The sequence below is a fragment of the Drosophila elegans genome, unplaced genomic scaffold, assembly GCF_018152505.1.
Source record: "Drosophila elegans isolate 14027-0461.03 unplaced genomic scaffold, ASM1815250v1 contig_476, whole genome shotgun sequence".
Taxonomy (NCBI): Eukaryota; Metazoa; Arthropoda; class Insecta; order Diptera; family Drosophilidae; genus Drosophila; species Drosophila elegans.
The window spans coordinates 7,783,163-7,799,634 of record NW_024545863.1 but is presented as its reverse complement, the minus strand read 5'-3'; the positions used below and the strand labels follow the sequence as shown (position 1 = coordinate 7,799,634).

Genomic DNA, 16,472 nt, shown 5'->3' with positions numbered 1-16,472 from the left:
GAGCAAAGCGATTTATGGCTTAAATAAAGTGTGCAGAAACGTTTACTGGCAGATTTCCTCGGTTTGAGATTTTAGCCAAGGACTTTAAATCTCGGTAAAAGTGTCAGGTTGTCCTGCCTGTGCATGTTGTGGCTACTTTTGGCTTTTGCTAAATATTTAATTCAGTTGCTTGGCCCGCATAGCCACTTTGGAAGCACTTCACGATGGGCTTATTTTGTCTCATTATCTGCTTAGTTCTGACGCTTGCCCAACGTTCGATTGCACAATGGCGGATAGTATCTTTAAGTTGATGACGTGATAATAGCTATACCCGGCAGCGCTTATTAAAACTGGATCGTATAACACAGCAAACCAGAGAGCTACAATATCAAGATGTAGGACAGCTATCAGGTGTGGTCGCACAAACGTTATTGCTCCGACTTATCTTCAGTTGTTCGGACCCACTATTGTATATCTCCCTATCGAGTCGCCTTTTCTGAGGCCGTTCCGTGCGTCATATATATACAATTTTATATACGAACGATCGCAACAGAGGGGAGCGAGGAAAGCCAGGTGATATCTGCAACTGCCAAAGTGGCGATTTGATTGGATGACACGCGATCCGAATGCGAGTGCGAATGCGAATGCTCTGATTTATACTTCATGAAAATCAAAATCGAGACAGAGCTATCGATTTCTCTAAGAGTCAAACACCGAAAGGACCGAATCCGGATCCCAGGTGAGTGTGTGCCGCTCCCACCGCGCAACGTGCAACGTGCAAAGTGCCACCTTATCTCGACGACCGCGCAGCTTTCAGCAGAACTGTGCACCTGGCTGAGCGGCGGCTCAGTTGCTTGCCAGGAAGCAAGCGAAGGCCACCCACCCGACGGGCGGGAGAAACTATGAGTTGTCACCACTGAGGCGAACCGCAGGGCGTTCCACAATCCATCCACTCTTGAGTCTCCAGCGTTCGGTTCCCCGTCGAGTCCTGATTCCAGAGTCCAGAGACCTGAGTTCCCATCCCCATCAGCCGCACTGTCAATCCCATCCCGGAGTGAGTATCCTTGGGGACAAATCCCTCAGCTTTTCAGTCACTTACATTAGAGTGGTGAGTGAGATGTCTAAGATTATTTACAGAGACGGTCGGAAAAATAAGACCAGGAAATTTAAGTTACAAATTTCCTGTGACTTCCGAGGCAAAAATATTTATTGGTTGCATAGGGCTTAGCGTTGTATATAGCGTATGCAAAGTTTTGTTATCTACAAGTTCAGTGATTAAATTCACTTACCATTGTGCGTTTATCAGTTATCGAAATCTATGCTCCGAATAAGTAAAAATGTCTCTTTTGTTTTGTTATCTTATTTTTGTTTATATTTTTATTAAATTTTTAAGGAATAACATTTTTAATCATACATTTTTCACAACGAAACCGGTTGATTCATTTTTTTTTATGAACTCATGTACAACAATATGTTCAGGCCAGAATCCAGGATTTAAGATCTGGCTAAAAAGCGGATCAGGAAGCAGGATTTTAAACGATGAAATCTTTCGCTTTTGTTTATTATAAATTTTTCTGATCTGTATCTCATCGGGATAGGGATACGAAAGTTTGGTAACTACGTAATGTTTAAGGGCATCTTCAGTAGTTGATGGAATAAGTCTAGACACGAACACAGCCTTCAATGGAGGAACCGCTGTTAGAATTTCTGGAAGAGGTAAAGCGTTGGGAGGCTTTTTTCTCACTGAATGAACCGGTAAAATAGCAGGATTTTGCTGGCCAAGATCCCATGTTTCCGATGTTTTAGGTTTCCCTTCAGAAATGTTATTTTCAACAATAGTACAGTCGTCTTCATCACTAGAACTGGTGTTTCCAGGAGGCTCTGATCTAAACGCGGGATCACATAGCATCTTAAGCGAAGCAAAGGCTGATTCCAACTGCATACACTTGTCATGAATGACTCGAAATTCTTTAAAGAGCTCATTAATTTCCATACGTGTTTGCCTAATAAACGTTCCCATTTGAGACTTTATCAGTCTGCAGTCTTTGCAGGACCATTTCAGACCATTTTTCAAATCACGATCAGGTATACCCGCGCATTTAAAATGAGCATACTTGTCACATAGCCAGCATTGAACACTCTGATCATAAGTTAAGTCGTTGAATTCGCACGAATCCATACAGCAGCTCAACATTTCCATTGGCAATTAACTGCTATCAGAATATATACAAAAAAACACGACCACAAAATTTAAGGTAAAGAGCAGGAACTTTATTAGTTCTTTGGGTTCAACAATATGTTTGTTTAAGAGCAAATCGCGAACGAATAACACACGCGAACGAAAGAAGCCCTCAAAAGGGCTTTGAAGAGTTGGTAACCCAAATACTCGGCAACGTAAATAAAATGCGACAAGCAGCTTGGAAGTTCGAATGACGAATGACGGTGCTGTGTTCGAGATTAGATTTATTTGTAAACATAACCAAAGAGCTCTTGACTACGAAGAAGACTATCGGTGAGGCATGAAAGTAATTATTTTTATTATCTGAGTAAAATCTGTTGCCAAAGAACTGAACACTGAAACTTTGAATGGTTTTAATGGCTCTCTAAAATTCTTGTTACAACACCTGAAATATTACAATTGAAAATTGTGCTAGAGGTTTGATCACTTCTGTATACTCATGACGCGGTGTGGGTTTGGGAATATAAATGAAATGTGCACGGAAAGCCGCTTAGCAGGGAGACAGAAAATATGCGAATAAATTATGTGTGGCCACCTAGCATATATCCACATCAGTTGCTGTAATCCTCACATGTCTGCCCGGCATATTGGTTCTATGTCTGTGCCAGCGTCTTTTGTTCGCGATGAAAGTGTTTTCGAAATGAAGGAACTCACGGTCAACAAAATTAGAACAGCCATTGCAGGGCTACCAAAATGATTGTATGCATTTTGTTAAACTTAGTCAGAGAAAAGGCGGAATTGTCACATTCATACTCATACTTATAAATATATAACTCAATCTCTTTTGTTGAAGGTTTCTTCAAATTAGAACTACCATAAACCAACAAAAAAATATGTATTTGTGATTTAAATTCATCGTATGTATTAGAAAAGGCTTGAAATCGAAAGTTTTTCTTGATATATTACGCTGATTTAAAATAGCATTCCCACTAGAAGTCAACTTTTTCTTCTGTGTAAAAAATTTAAAAAAAGAGAAGGTCATAAGGGGAACTGTTAAACAAACGATAGTCGTTATAAGCTTGAATAAGTTATCATTATCGGCTTTTTAATTTAATATTTGGACAACATTTACAAATACATTTTTATGTTCTTGGAAAAAAATAGTACTTCCCTTTAATGGTCATTCACATTTCAACACCACAGTGGGGATGATAGCTTCGTTTCACCCCATTTTTTTTGCCATGCTTTCAGTGCCTGAGTTCCCCCGATAGTAGGTGGCTGGCAAAAGCCGAAAACCGAAAAAAAACATTGAGCAGAGAACAAATGCAAAAGCCGTGCACACCAAATAATTATGAACCGGGGGACAGAGACATGACAGAGAAATACCGACAGATAGAGAGAGAAAAAAGTAGCAGAGGCAGACAGACAGGTGGTAATATGGGGATACTGGCGGTGGATTAGTCGTGCGCTGGCTGCCAAATGCGATTGCGAATCGGGAAAAAATGGAATCCGAAATCAGTGCCAGCTCACTGGGCTATATATAAAAACATCTGTACGTGGAATTACTTTACAGCCAATTAGACTTTGTGTTTGATTTGCTAGACGATTTCGAATGGGAATGTTTCTTGATCCTGTGACCAAACCGAAAAATTGGATCGACTTCAACCCGTCGAAAAACGTATGTAAAGCAAATATGGCGCAACGTAACGCGCCAGCGCAACGTAAACAAAATATGTGTTGCTCGCTTCGTCTCCTCAACTATTTCCCATTCTCATTTTTACACAGAGAACTATGCATATTAATCATTAATGCATATACAATTTTTTTCTAGAAAACGGAACATATGATTTTAAGGCCAAAAATTGACCAATGTCAGACTTTGATATTCAAATTATATCCTGTTTTGTCTTAACAATATTTTAGTTTTTTATTATTAATAATATTACTAACACATATAAATTATCTTTCAAATTTTGTAACTTTGGCATGCTTTAAAATATAATTTGGGAATATTTATAAAACTCATTTAAGTTTTTAGTTAACATATGCGGTAGGTTTCCTGCATTATTTTCGAAAGTTCAAACTAGAAAAAATCATATAGTAATTTAAAAACTTTTTAGTAAATAAACAAAAAGATATTAGATTGTTTTTTCTGTCTGTATTTCTATTCCCGTTCCCACGTTCATACTCTTTCATATTCGCTCAGTCGCATTCTCAGTCGCAGTCCTTGGCGAAACGCAGCGCGTTCGATCGCCAGACGATTATATTATTTTTTGTTTGTGCTAAATTTAAAAATCCGCGTTAATTTTAGTTTTACGCCCAATAACGAGTTTGGCTGAAAAATCAGTTCGTTACGTTCAATAAGCAGTGCAGTGTAAGCAACGTGGGAGCTGTATTTTTTTTTAGCCCCGGGGGCAAAGCTTTTTAATTAATTTGCAATCTCTTAACCCGACGTGCAACCGTTTTCCAATAATGGCCAAATGCAATTTACCGCTGGAATGAAAAACGGATGGCGGAGAGGAGAAATGGCCAGCATATGTTCCGTGCTCCCAGGGGCGTCTGCCTGTCTCATCTTCATTTACTTTCTCCTCTTTCTACCCCCTTGCCATCTGCCTTCCATCTCCCTCGCTCGCTATAAGTCTGTCCCGCTCTTTGTCTATCTATATCGGCGCTGCTGTCGGCTCTTGTTGTAATTGCTAAATTAATGCAAACGTTGATGATTATCTCAGCCCCTTCGCCATAAACCATGGGGCATATTGATTTATTGGATTTCGAAGCCAGTGCCAAAGTGTTGTGCCATCCGATTGTGTGTGCTGGTGATCCAAATGTGCATATTAAAAAAAAAACTCAACTATAAATACGCCAGAGCTCTGTGAACGATGGGATTTTAGAGTCAGTTCTCCTTTTAAAGAATTATCGTCTTCCTGTCAAAACCCACCATTAAAAACAATAAAAAAATTGCTTGACTTGGTGATATTTGCAGTTTTAAAAGTTGGGTGCCTAGTTATCAACAGTTTTTATCTGCATGTGTGCAATTCCCTCATATTCCCCCATATTCCCCCATATTCCCCCTTCTGTATTTTCTGCATTTATCTTCTCTTTGTCTTGTCAATCACTTGTTGGCTTTTTGTTGCCGTCCAACGTAAATGTTTTTGGTTCCGTTTCTAGTTCCCGTTATTGACATTGGAGAATTATGTACATATTTATATATTATCGATTTCTCGGTCAAGCACGCCCATTTCGGTGCATTTTCCTCTCCTTGGGTTCACAAATCAATTTGAAAATTTCATCTCAGTCTGTTTTTAATTTTTTCAGAAAATGAACTTTGTTTGCCTCTAGCTTTCCATCTGTTCTGGCAAATTTAATAGTTGCACTTTTGTTTATGTTTTATGCTGTCTATTTACGCATTTAATTTCATGTTCGTGTAAATACACAAAACAGCTGAACGACTGCCTGGCAAAGCTCAAAGGAAAAAGGCAACAAGCAAAACGCCCACCTCCACCTCCACACAGGGCGAAATACAGACTCAATTTAAATTTAATTTTGGTTTTTGTCAATATGAGAGCAGGGCAATCGTTTTTCAGAAAGTACTTTATAAAGTTTATGCCTTGTGTTTTCTGCATAAGTGTGGTCATTCATTCTGAAAGCTATTTAACAAAAAAAAGAACAAATCATTTAACAATTTTGTTGCTTGATTAGTGTATGGTTGTTTTTGTTTATGGGTATTTGAGCATTGCAAAATGTTTGCCAATATTTTTCTTGATAAGTGAAAGGTATTTGTTTTCTGTTGGCATGGAGGCATTGCTGAATCTGTGAACAAAATAGTTTAAAACAAAAACTAAATGATTACAAGTACACGTGGAGAAAGTGTTACAAATACAACTCTAATACTTTGGCTCGGGTTAATTTCGATTAATTGGGCCAATGGGAACTGTTTACTAGTTTTTTTGGTCAACCCATTGTACCACCAATCTGCTGATGCATATCCATGCCACCCGTGTGGTGGTGATCTGGGCGGGCAATGCTAGCGACTATTTGCGGGCTTTCGCAACCTTCGCAGTGGCATTGCGCTTGGCGACACACTCGTGATGCAATGCACCCGAAATAGGCGCCCGAGAATAGGAACCGCACTCGTAATGGACGCAAGTCAACTAACTAACGCTCTTTTCTCTCCATTCCTCTCCCTCCGCAGGTGCAGCGGCCCAACTGCGCCAGAGTGTTGAACGTGCCAGTGCGAGAATGCCTTCTCGCGGTCCCACGTCATAGTCATCCTCATTAGCAACGAGCAACACTCCCGGCAGCAACACCAATTGCAACTGCAGCAGCAGCAGCAGCAACCAGCAATTAGCAGCCAACTACGAGCAACTAGCAACCAACTAACAAGCAGCACAAATCACAGCCAAATCGAACGCAACAAAGCTTCCAGAGTCCAGAGGCCAGAGCAGGAGAGCCAATCACTTCCAGGACAGGGAGAAGCCATCCCAGCCAGTAACCAGCCATGCAGTTGCTCCTCAAGTCAATCTTCACCTGCGCACTACTAGTGATCTTCGTGTACGCCACCGCCCAGTCACTCCTCAAAGTGCAGGAGAGCGAGGCGCGGCGGGCGTATCTCAATGGCACCTCCACCTCCTCCTCCTCCTCCTCCTCGTCCTCGTCCTCCAGTAATCTCAGCCAGGATGGCCACTTCCTCGGCCGGCGGCTGAGGCAGATGATGCACGGCGAGGAGGGCGAGGAAGGGGCGCCCTCGCAGATGGAGGACGACCTCAACCAGCAGTTGAAGACCAACGTGGACGCGCCGGACAAGGAGGAGCTGCGCAAGTGCAGCGAGGGCCTGGTGCTGCCCGTGTGGACGCCGGAGTTCAACATATCCATGGGCGACCGCCTCATCCGCGGCTTCGTCTACTTCGTCCTGCTGATCTACCTGTTCGTGGGCGTGTCCATCATAGCGGACCGCTTCATGGCCGCCATCGAGGCCATCACGTCCATCGAGCGGGCGGTGGTGGTCAAGGGGCCGAACAACGTCAAGCAGGTGATGCACGTGCGCATCTGGAACGAGACGGTGGCCAATCTCACGCTGATGGCCCTCGGGTCGAGTGCCCCCGAGATCCTGCTGTCCGTGATCGAGATCTACGCGAAGGACTTCGAGAGTGGCGACCTGGGGCCCGGCACCATCGTGGGCTCCGCCGCCTACAACCTCTTTATGATCATCGCCGTGTGCATGATCTGGATACCGGCGGGCGAGGTGCGACGCATCCGGCACCTGCGCGTCTTCTTCGTGACCGCCCTCTTCTCGATTTTCGCCTACGTGTGGCTGTGGCTCATCCTGTCCGTGTTCACGCCCGGCGTGATCCTGGTCTGGGAGGCGATCGTGACCTTGCTCTTCTTCCCGCTGACCGTGCTATGGGCATACATCGCCGAGCGGCGGATGCTCGTCTACAAGTACATGGACAAGAACTACCGCGTGAACAAGCGCGGCACCGTGGTGGCCGGCGAGCACGACCAGGTGGAAATGGATGCGGAGAAGGGGCCCAAACACCCGATGGTCACATCCGCGCGCGGCACCGACGCCGAGGCCTTCGACGAGGCCCGTCGCGAGTACATCACTGTGCTGACGGAGCTGCGCCAGAAGTACCCCGACGCCGATCTCGAGCAGCTGGAGATGATGGCCCAGGAGCAGGTGTTGGCGCGGAGCAGCAAGTCGCGCGCTTTCTACCGCATCCAGGCCACTCGCAAGATGGTCGGCAGCGGCAACCTGATGCGCAAAATTCAGGAGCGAGCCCACAGCGACCTCACCGAGGTCAAGGCCCAGCTGCAAGCCGGCGACGACGATGAGGCGGACGACCCCATCCGCATGTACTTCGAGCCGGGCCACTACACCGTCATGGAGAACTGCGGCGAGTTTGAGGTGCGGGTGGTGCGTCGCGGCGACATCTCCACCTACGCCAGCGTGGAGTACGAGACGCAGGACGGCACCGCCTCCGCCGGCACCGACTTCGTGGGCCGCAAGGGCCTGCTCAGCTTTCCGCCCGGCGTCGACGAGCAGCGCTTTCGCATCGAGGTGATCGACGACGACGTCTTCGAGGAGGACGAGTGCTTCTACATCCGCCTCTTCAATCCCTCCGAGGGCGTCAAGCTGGCCGTGCCCATGATCGCCACCGTCATGATCCTGGACGACGATCACGCCGGCATCTTCGCCTTCACGGACTCCGTCTTCGAGATCACCGAGTCCGTCGGCAAGTTCGAGCTGAAGGTGATGCGCTACTCCGGCGCCCGCGGCACAGTCATCGTGCCCTACTGGACGGAGAACGACACGGCCACCGATGCCAAGGACTATGAGGAGGCTCGCGGCGAACTCATCTTCGAAAACAATGAATCTGAGTGAGTATTGCACTTTTCCTTCTTATTTATGAGCCAATCGAGCTCAGGGTTAGTTACACAGCATCTTGCATGGCCTCATGGTAGAGTTATTTGACGGATGGAACTCTTTCTGACATAAAATATTTCAAATTATAAGTAAAAAGCAGATAGTAACTTCATTTTCATAGTCTGACTTAAAGCTGCGATAATAGAGGAAACTAGTAATTTCCTAACTGTTTTCCAAAATACAATTAAGCTCATGTTTGGTTACACAACATTATTTTTAGGTTTATTAAAGAGGTATTTCATGGAAGGAACTTTTTCTGATATTTTTGAATACTTTAGATTTAATTTAGAGTAAACATTAAACATTATCTTTATATCCAAAGTTAAATAAATAAAACTAGCAAATTTTTACCATGTAACTAAATTTAAGCATCCAAACAGTCTTGGCTAATGGGAAGCTCGTAGAAAAAAGTTTCTTTCTTGTTTTGATAGTTAGTTGGACCTACATAAGTCATAGCCTAGAAATCACTAATTTGTTGTTTTAGGTCTTTGTGGGAACACTGGGTTAAGTTGTGCTTTGCCATGCATGTCTAAAGTCCCGGGACTTTGCTCCGCCCTATCGATTGCGGCGGAATATCCCGACACCCGATGTCACGCAATGCGAACTCCCGGCGGAGTCTTTTGGCCAACTCGCAATTTCCGCTCCGGGAATAGATAGGCTGCGAATCGATTAAAGTCGGAATAATTGGGGCTTTTTAATTGACACACCAGCTGCCAGCTGCCAGATGGCATTGGCAGTGGCAGTGGTGGCCGGGAGCGCAAAATGGCAAACTCTGCGTAGTCATCGCTTTTGCTCCTTTTCTGGGCAGCACCTACCCACCAGTCCTCCAACCCCATCGCGAATCTATTGTGGTTGAGCGTGTGTGACTGTTTTCCTGCTGGGTGCCCGGTGGCCCAATTTTCCTGGCTGCGTGCTGGGGGACAACATCCCTTCCAGACATTAACACCCTGCGGGCTGTAATTAATTGTGCAAAATTTATTCATTTTGACAAACATTTGCCAGACGACAGCCGCAATGGCAAGTTAACTGCGTTTGCATATGTTTTTATGTTTTTGTGGCTTTCATGGCCATGTCCGAAATGTCAGGGCGACACGCAACATGGCCACATATAGGTCAGGCTTCGTCGACCCGGTTAGATCCGGGCCTTTTAAGATGATTTATGGTCCGAGAAAAGGCCAAGCATATGCCTCGAATTAGGCTGGTCGAGAATCTGGGAAATGGCTTCAATTTGATGGGCACTAATCAGGATTTACTTGCTGACTTAATTAGAGCATAGACAGGACCTTTTACACAGCGAGAAGAAAAATGTTTCAAACGTTGCACAGGTTTCTCTTAACTAAATGGGAGTGAATAGAATAAAAAGATTTTGCTTATGCTAAATGTAACTGCATTTGCATGGAATTGTGTACTTGCTTATGTCATAAAACGTATTGGTAGTTTTCAAAGCAAAAAACTTATATATATTATAAAAACCATCTTGAATATGAAACAAAAACTGCAAATTCGATTGAGAGCAATGCATTTTATTCTTTGTTTTAGATAACATTTCTCGCTCACTGTACTTAGTGTTTATTATGTGAAACAGCTCTTCTGGGACTGGGACATTTGTATGTATGTTTTTCCTAAGACTCCACTGCACAAAGCCTCATTAACGGCCATCCCGCTCCGGTTTCTTGTAACCCCCCGAGGCAGTTTCGCGCAAAATTGTTTCAAACACGTCGCCACAGACATAACATGAATTTTTGAGGATCTCTGCATTATTAAGTGGTAACGAAAGCGGAGCGTACAATTAGGGGTGGGCCAGCATGAACTTCAACGGGGGAAAACTTAAACGAATAAAGTGGCAACGATGCCGAGCATCGTGTGAAGATGTCTTGCGATGGCGATGTGTCCGGGTGAAACGCTCCCAAAGTGCTCGTTAAGTCGGCACTTAAGCCGTTTTCTCATTTGCCACGACAGTTGGAATACTTTTTAATGTTTGTGTTCCGACTGGATGGATATGGTTGCAATTGCCGCCTTTGCTCTATTTGTCTCGCAATTATTTGCCAACTTTTAAAACGTTTCATTGTCGCCAGTGGCCGAGCGAATTTCCTGCTTCCCCACTGAGCAAGTGCCCCTCCGTGGCGATCCTTGCGGGCCTTTTGTGGCATTTACAGCCACTCAAGTTGAATGCCTTGCGGTGCCGTTGGTAATAATGTTTGTTTTAATGTTGCCAGTTTCGCTGGCGAACTGCCAGCCAGCCAAGTAACCCCGGCCGACTCCCACACACTGATGACGATCTCGGTCTGCCCTGCTCTTCCAGCGGAAATGCCATAAACTAGCTATCACAATTAAGCGCGTTTTGATGTATTTTTAAATGGCCCTTAAAGAGCGGCGGTCTCTTTAAGGGAACTCCAAAAAAATAAAACAAAGCGGTGAGCCAAATTAAATTACTGGCAAATCTACTTTGAAGTCGATGCGTGTGGCTGTGGCTGTGGCTGCAATGAATTAGATTTTTTTTCGCCACAGCAACTTTCTGCGCTCTTCTCTTTTAATGAAAATCAAGAGCCGCCTCTGCCACACAGATATAGATATGTATGGCCCAAGCAAGCCCGACATTTGCCAGCTTTCAGGCAGCGGAAATGCGCAACAGCAGCAGCAGCAGCAGCCATGTAGTCATAAAAAACAGCACCAACAGCAGCGGTAGGCAGTAATGCCATAAAATTCCCCAACGAAACAGGAAAAAAATATGAAAAAAAAGAGCGAAGTGGGCTACAAAGTGCCAGCACTGATGCATAAATTTGTATAATCTTGGGGGGCCGGAGTGGGCACATTTGGATTGAGTTATAGGTCCTTAAATAACCGACTCTTGCAGCGCGCTACGTGTATTAAAAAGCGGCCAAAATCCGTAGCCCGCATATCGAGGCCGCATTTAAGATGAGCCCCTCGGGGAGAAGCACCGTTTCCATTAGCTAAGCCAGACAGGTTTTTCAGACAACTTTACTGTGCGTGGCATTTGTTAATTAGCCACAGTTTAGCCGGCTTGCCACATGGCCTAAATGCTGTTCCCCAGAGAGAGAGAGAGAGAGTGCGAGACTGGCAAATGGAAGACTCTGCAGTTCTGCACGACTTGTCCAGGTTTTTATAGACAATCCCTTGTGAGCACCGCAAATAGGAAGCTTCGAGCACATAAAAGTCAAACATAAAATATGCACATAGCGCCGGAGAGGAGAACATACAGATGAGGGCTTTTATTTTATTAAGCACACATAATCTGAAATGGAAATTTATGCTATTTTCAAATCCAACCACCTTACAAGTTATCATCGTCGTGTGCGGCTTTTGCTTTCACTTTTCGTGTAGCATTTCCTGTGGCCGGCGGGGAATTTCCCGGCACGGTCCAGCTGCTTCACTGACTGACAAGTAATCGGAGTCTGCCTCCAAGTGCCATCCTGCTATCCTGTCATCCTGCCATCCTCCCATATCGGTATCTGTTCTGTGGCAAGCTGCCTAACTGCCAGCCATCCATGTGAGCGTGAAGAGGAGCACACAACCGCTGTGCCCCTCGGCTAAGCCCATTTTGAGGCACTCAGGCACTGGCCGAATACCGACTGGGTTGTGTCAGGAGTCTGCCAGCCTGAGAACCCGATCCGCAAGGAGCTGATTCCTTGTGGCAATATTACTGAGCAGTGTTGCCTGCCATGGGTTGCAGACATTGGATATTCCTCACAGTATACATTACCTCTGAAAATATGCTAAACAATGCATTACGAGTGAAAAAAGGGCATGGGCTGGCGCTTTTTGTTAACAACTATTTTGACCTTGAAATTAATTTTCATTGCCATAAAATACGAGAGGAAACTATTGTTATTTAAACATTTTAGGAACAAGGGCCATATTAAAACGCTTTTGTTTATTCTAAATAATAACTTTGTTCTTCCCATAATTTATTATTCTATTTTGAATATTTATGTCAATGATAAATATACATATAGTATACACATATATAACACCATTTTACCAGAAAATATCTAAGATGGCAGCACTGGAATGACGGGCTGCAAAGAACCAACACTAATTGTGGTTCACGTGTGTGTGCCTTTTAAACAGCCCACATACACACAAAGTTATTCACGGCTTACATTCCTGTGGATGCACAAAGGGTATCTACAATTCGATCGGCCCGAGTGCCAGGGTAGGCCAAAGTTTCTTATTTGCGATTCAATTTGCTTTGGGGCTGCGGCTGGGCTGGGCTGAGCTGGGCTGGGCTTGGGACCCCTGCTCTTGGATCGGCGTATAAATTGCCGACGGTCGGCAACAGGCAGCAAACTGTCCGTCCGTTCGTCCTAGCAAATGTCAATTGGTTGCTTGTGCTGTGCTGTGTTGTTGCCGCTGAGTCTTGGGCTCGGGTATCTCATGTTTATCTGGTTCTCGTTAGCATGAACTGTTTCTTCTGGGGTTGCCCCCGAATCCCCTGGTTCATCAGGTCCCTTTATTTTGGTTACCTCTGTTTTTATTTGCCTCGTTTGTCCGCTTGTTGTTATTATTATTATTATTATTATGACATCAACAGGAAAAACAAGGGCTGGTGAACTTAATCATCGCCATCGCCTGGGCACCGAGATGTTCATCCTCTTGAGGCCAGCCCTCAACTGTTGCTCAAAGGGGTTTCGAGTTTTAAGTTTCCCCAAACCAAAGAAGCTGCTAAGCACCCACCATTGAAACGTCTCTGAGTTCGATTTAGAGCTCTTTAAAACTCGTTGAACTGCCAAGTAAAAGTAATAAAATTGCGATTTGCTCCTGTAATTGCAACGCAAATTGAATAAAACCATCCCGCACCTAGGGAAAGTTTTCTAATAAGCGAAAGTACTGCTGAAGCTGCGTTCAATTTGGAAAGCAATTTCGCTGGCTTAAGTAATTCTGGCAGCGTCAGTTACAAAATGTCTATATTTGCCAAAAGCTAGATGACAGTTAAGCGCGTTTATTTTTAAACATAATTATAAGTCTTCAGAGCAAAATATATATTTTAGGGAATTCTGATTATCGATTCTGTGGCAATGTCAACTGAAACAAGTGCATAAGCAGCACTGTGTTTGTGGCATCTCAACATGCGGCTGATTTATGTATGCCAACTTTGCCAACTTACATCTCAATAAACCGGCAGGCAGCTGAAAGTGACAGAGCAGCTATGACAAATGATGAGAAGCGCACAAAGCACCCAGCCAATGTCAAAGGTCACAGCCCACAGCCCACACCCCACCAAGGCAAACGCACACAGAGGCGCCAAACCGCAGATACCCAGCCACACATGTCAGAACCGATTGTGAGTTATGTTCACGGGCACTTTGATCTCTTTCTCGTTGGCTTCTTCATTAAAACGTCACCTAAGTTGGACTCACGGCAGGGAAATTGGGTAAGAGAAAGGCAAGGTAAGGACCCAAAATGACCCGACTCCCAGCTAATTATGAGTCACAAGGTCTGTGGGGTCATTAAAAATTACCCGTCAACCTGCAGAGGAGGTATTTTTCCGGAAAGAACTCAATTAACGCTGCTCCCATCTACAGTGCAACATATAACCGGTGATGGGTAGAGAAATTCATTTGTTTTAATTATGTAAAGTATGGTAAAAAGAAACCTTCTGTCTAGGTAAAGGTTCACTTTTTTGCAGGATTAAGTACAAAGGTAAAAGGTCAAAAGGCTAAATTCATTTAAAGTGCTCAGCGTTTTGTAAAAGTAAACCGTTCATATATTTATATAAATAAGAACCTAGCTAAGGTAAATTTAAAACGTAAAATATTTAAATCATGTATATTCATTGAAAATATCTTAACCTATAGGTAACATCAAATGTAAGGCTAGTTAGTTAGTAAGGTAGTTAAAATCGGAAAATATGGTACTCTTTTTCAATGAAAGTGCGTTTCATTAAATCCAATGCCTGCACATCCTTTCGTGCTTTTCAAATAGGATTGAGGGATTTGTTGGCTATTCATGGACTCGGCAGAATGACTTGGTTTCCACTCGATTTGCATTCATGCCGAAGACTTGCCAGACAAAAGAAACGGCTCCCCTCGTTAACAGGAACTTGGAAGCTTCTTTTTCATTAATTGCTCCTTGACTGGTCGTCTTTGTTTTGCGTTCGGCCAGGCGAATGGAAGAAGTTTTCAACGCCCTGTGGCTCAAAAAGTCAGCAAGTTAATGAATACGGATCCTTGGACTTGGGGGAAGTGAGAACTTTGGCTGGCAAATGCTCAGCTCTGTTCAGCAATTACTCCAACTTCTGCAATTACAACTCAATAAGTAGGTATCTACGACGGTCAACGCGATGCGGGTCTGGGTCTCTTTTATTTTCCGACATTTCCGCCGAATGTTTTCCCCCAAGCAGAGTGTGTTTACGGCCTTTTAATGAATGAATTATTACTCATACGACATGGCTGCACCAACAGAAAAACGAAATTGTCTAAACAAAAACATGAAAAAAAAAAACAAATACGAAATGTGAGTTTGTTCTGTGGCCTTACAGCCAGATCTGGGCACAACCACACGTGCCGACAATGGGGGAAAAACTTGTGGGGCTGTGGCCAATTAAACGGTACTTTAAAATTCCAGAAAAACATCTCACGTTTATTTACTGTGTGGAAACTTTTGTCATGGCCAGCCGTATTTCCTTAGATCCTTAAAAAAGAGAACAAAAAATGGGAAACAACGCCCGCAGAATTAATTTGTGATTTTACTGGGGACCATTTTCGAGATTGATTCGATTAACTGCAAGAAAGTTGAAAAGTCCATTCTCCGTTTCAAATCACTTTGTGAACAGTTCGGGGATTTAAAGGCTTCACATGATTCACTGAAAACAACTAACATTGGAAGTTGCACACAAAAGTAGCTACTTTAGATTTTGACAAAAATATACGTTTTGTCTGCGTGTTTCTAAAAACGGTTCAGTTTAAGCTGAGAATAAAGAAGCGAAAAATGAAATGGTTAATCCAACATGACACGGAACCAGGAAATACGACAGGACATACGTCCCCCTCCTGGGGGACCACCCTACCCAGCACCACCCTTCCATACACAGCACCACCTACACCACCTGCATGCGACATGGCTCGGATAGCCCGCATTTGGTGGGTTATTATTTATTCGAACCTATTGTGGGGTCAGAGAGATAGTGTTGTTGTTAATTTCGCGCCTCAACAAGTGTAATTTGAAAAGAAAAGGCAACTCATTGTTCTGCACCCCGGTCACGGTCATTTGTCGAACATGCATTCAATTTGTCGCTATCAGAACGCTCAGATCGCACTTTTATATTTCATGTGACAAGCCAGAGATAAGACTTGATTTTAAGAGTTTTAAAGACCATGCTTACCCGTTGTAGAATGGCGAAAATAAACAGTTTTGTAATAATATATAGAATTTTAAAACAGGTTATTTGTTATTCCAAATATGCCTTAAAAACTAATAGTGTGCTTGAACTAATAATAAATCTTAATAAATCTTTGTTAACTTCTGCACCACTTTTAGCACTGCAAAGAACTCTACTAATTAACCGTTTAAGCTTAAATTATTAGGGGCTTACCAGTTTTGCTTGCCCTTCAATGAAATGTTTGCGCAAGTCAGCCAAACTTGACGTTTTGATAGACTGGCCAAATTAGGGCTCAATTTTACTGCCAGTCTAAAGTCCATAGAGGTCATTACGAACCCTCGCAATCGGGCAGAACTGAAAACACTGAACAGCAACTCAGATATTTTCGATGAATTTTAAATGAATCTCGCGTTCACTTCGTCAATAATTGGCAGCCTGCTAGAACGGTATAGCAACGACTATGAACCGATGATGGTCTTTCGGAGAACAAACACATTTTTGCTTTCAATTTATTAAATTTATAGGGTATAGTACCCTTGACCTTTGCCTTT

At 43.8% G+C, this 16,472-nt stretch overlaps 2 protein-coding genes across 9 annotated transcripts in view; one reads left to right on the top strand and one right to left on the bottom strand.

Annotated features, from left to right (window-relative positions):
- LOC108140551 (sodium/calcium exchanger 3) overlaps positions 1-16,472 on the top strand; it is a 35,815-nt gene that overhangs the window by 6,985 nt on the left and 12,358 nt on the right. For 2 of the 8 annotated variants that reach the window (XM_017263408.2, XM_017263407.2), the window contains exons 1-3: positions 511-718; positions 790-1,033; positions 6,351-8,536. In XM_017263408.2, coding sequence (XP_017118897.1) covers positions 6,657-8,536 — 1,880 coding nt within the window. In that variant the 5' untranslated portion in view covers positions 511-718; positions 790-1,033; positions 6,351-6,656. Of the gene's footprint in view, positions 1-508; positions 719-789; positions 1,034-3,618; positions 3,837-4,370; positions 4,533-6,350; positions 8,537-16,472 lie in introns of those variants that run through there. The other 6 variants (XM_017263405.2, XM_017263403.2, XM_017263401.2 and 3 more) reach the window with 5 other exon arrangements.
- LOC108140352 lies at positions 1,388-2,612 on the bottom strand. The gene has a single exon (XM_017263045.2). The coding sequence runs from the start codon at positions 2,177-2,179 to the stop codon at positions 1,388-1,390; it is 792 nt and encodes a 263-aa protein (XP_017118534.1). The 5' UTR covers positions 2,180-2,612.

Bases quoted from the DNA above. Each gene is read 5' to 3' on its own strand.
- LOC108140352 (XM_017263045.2), bottom strand. From the start codon at position 2,179: ATGGAAATGTTGAGCTGCTGTATGGATTCGTGCGAATTCAACGACTTA.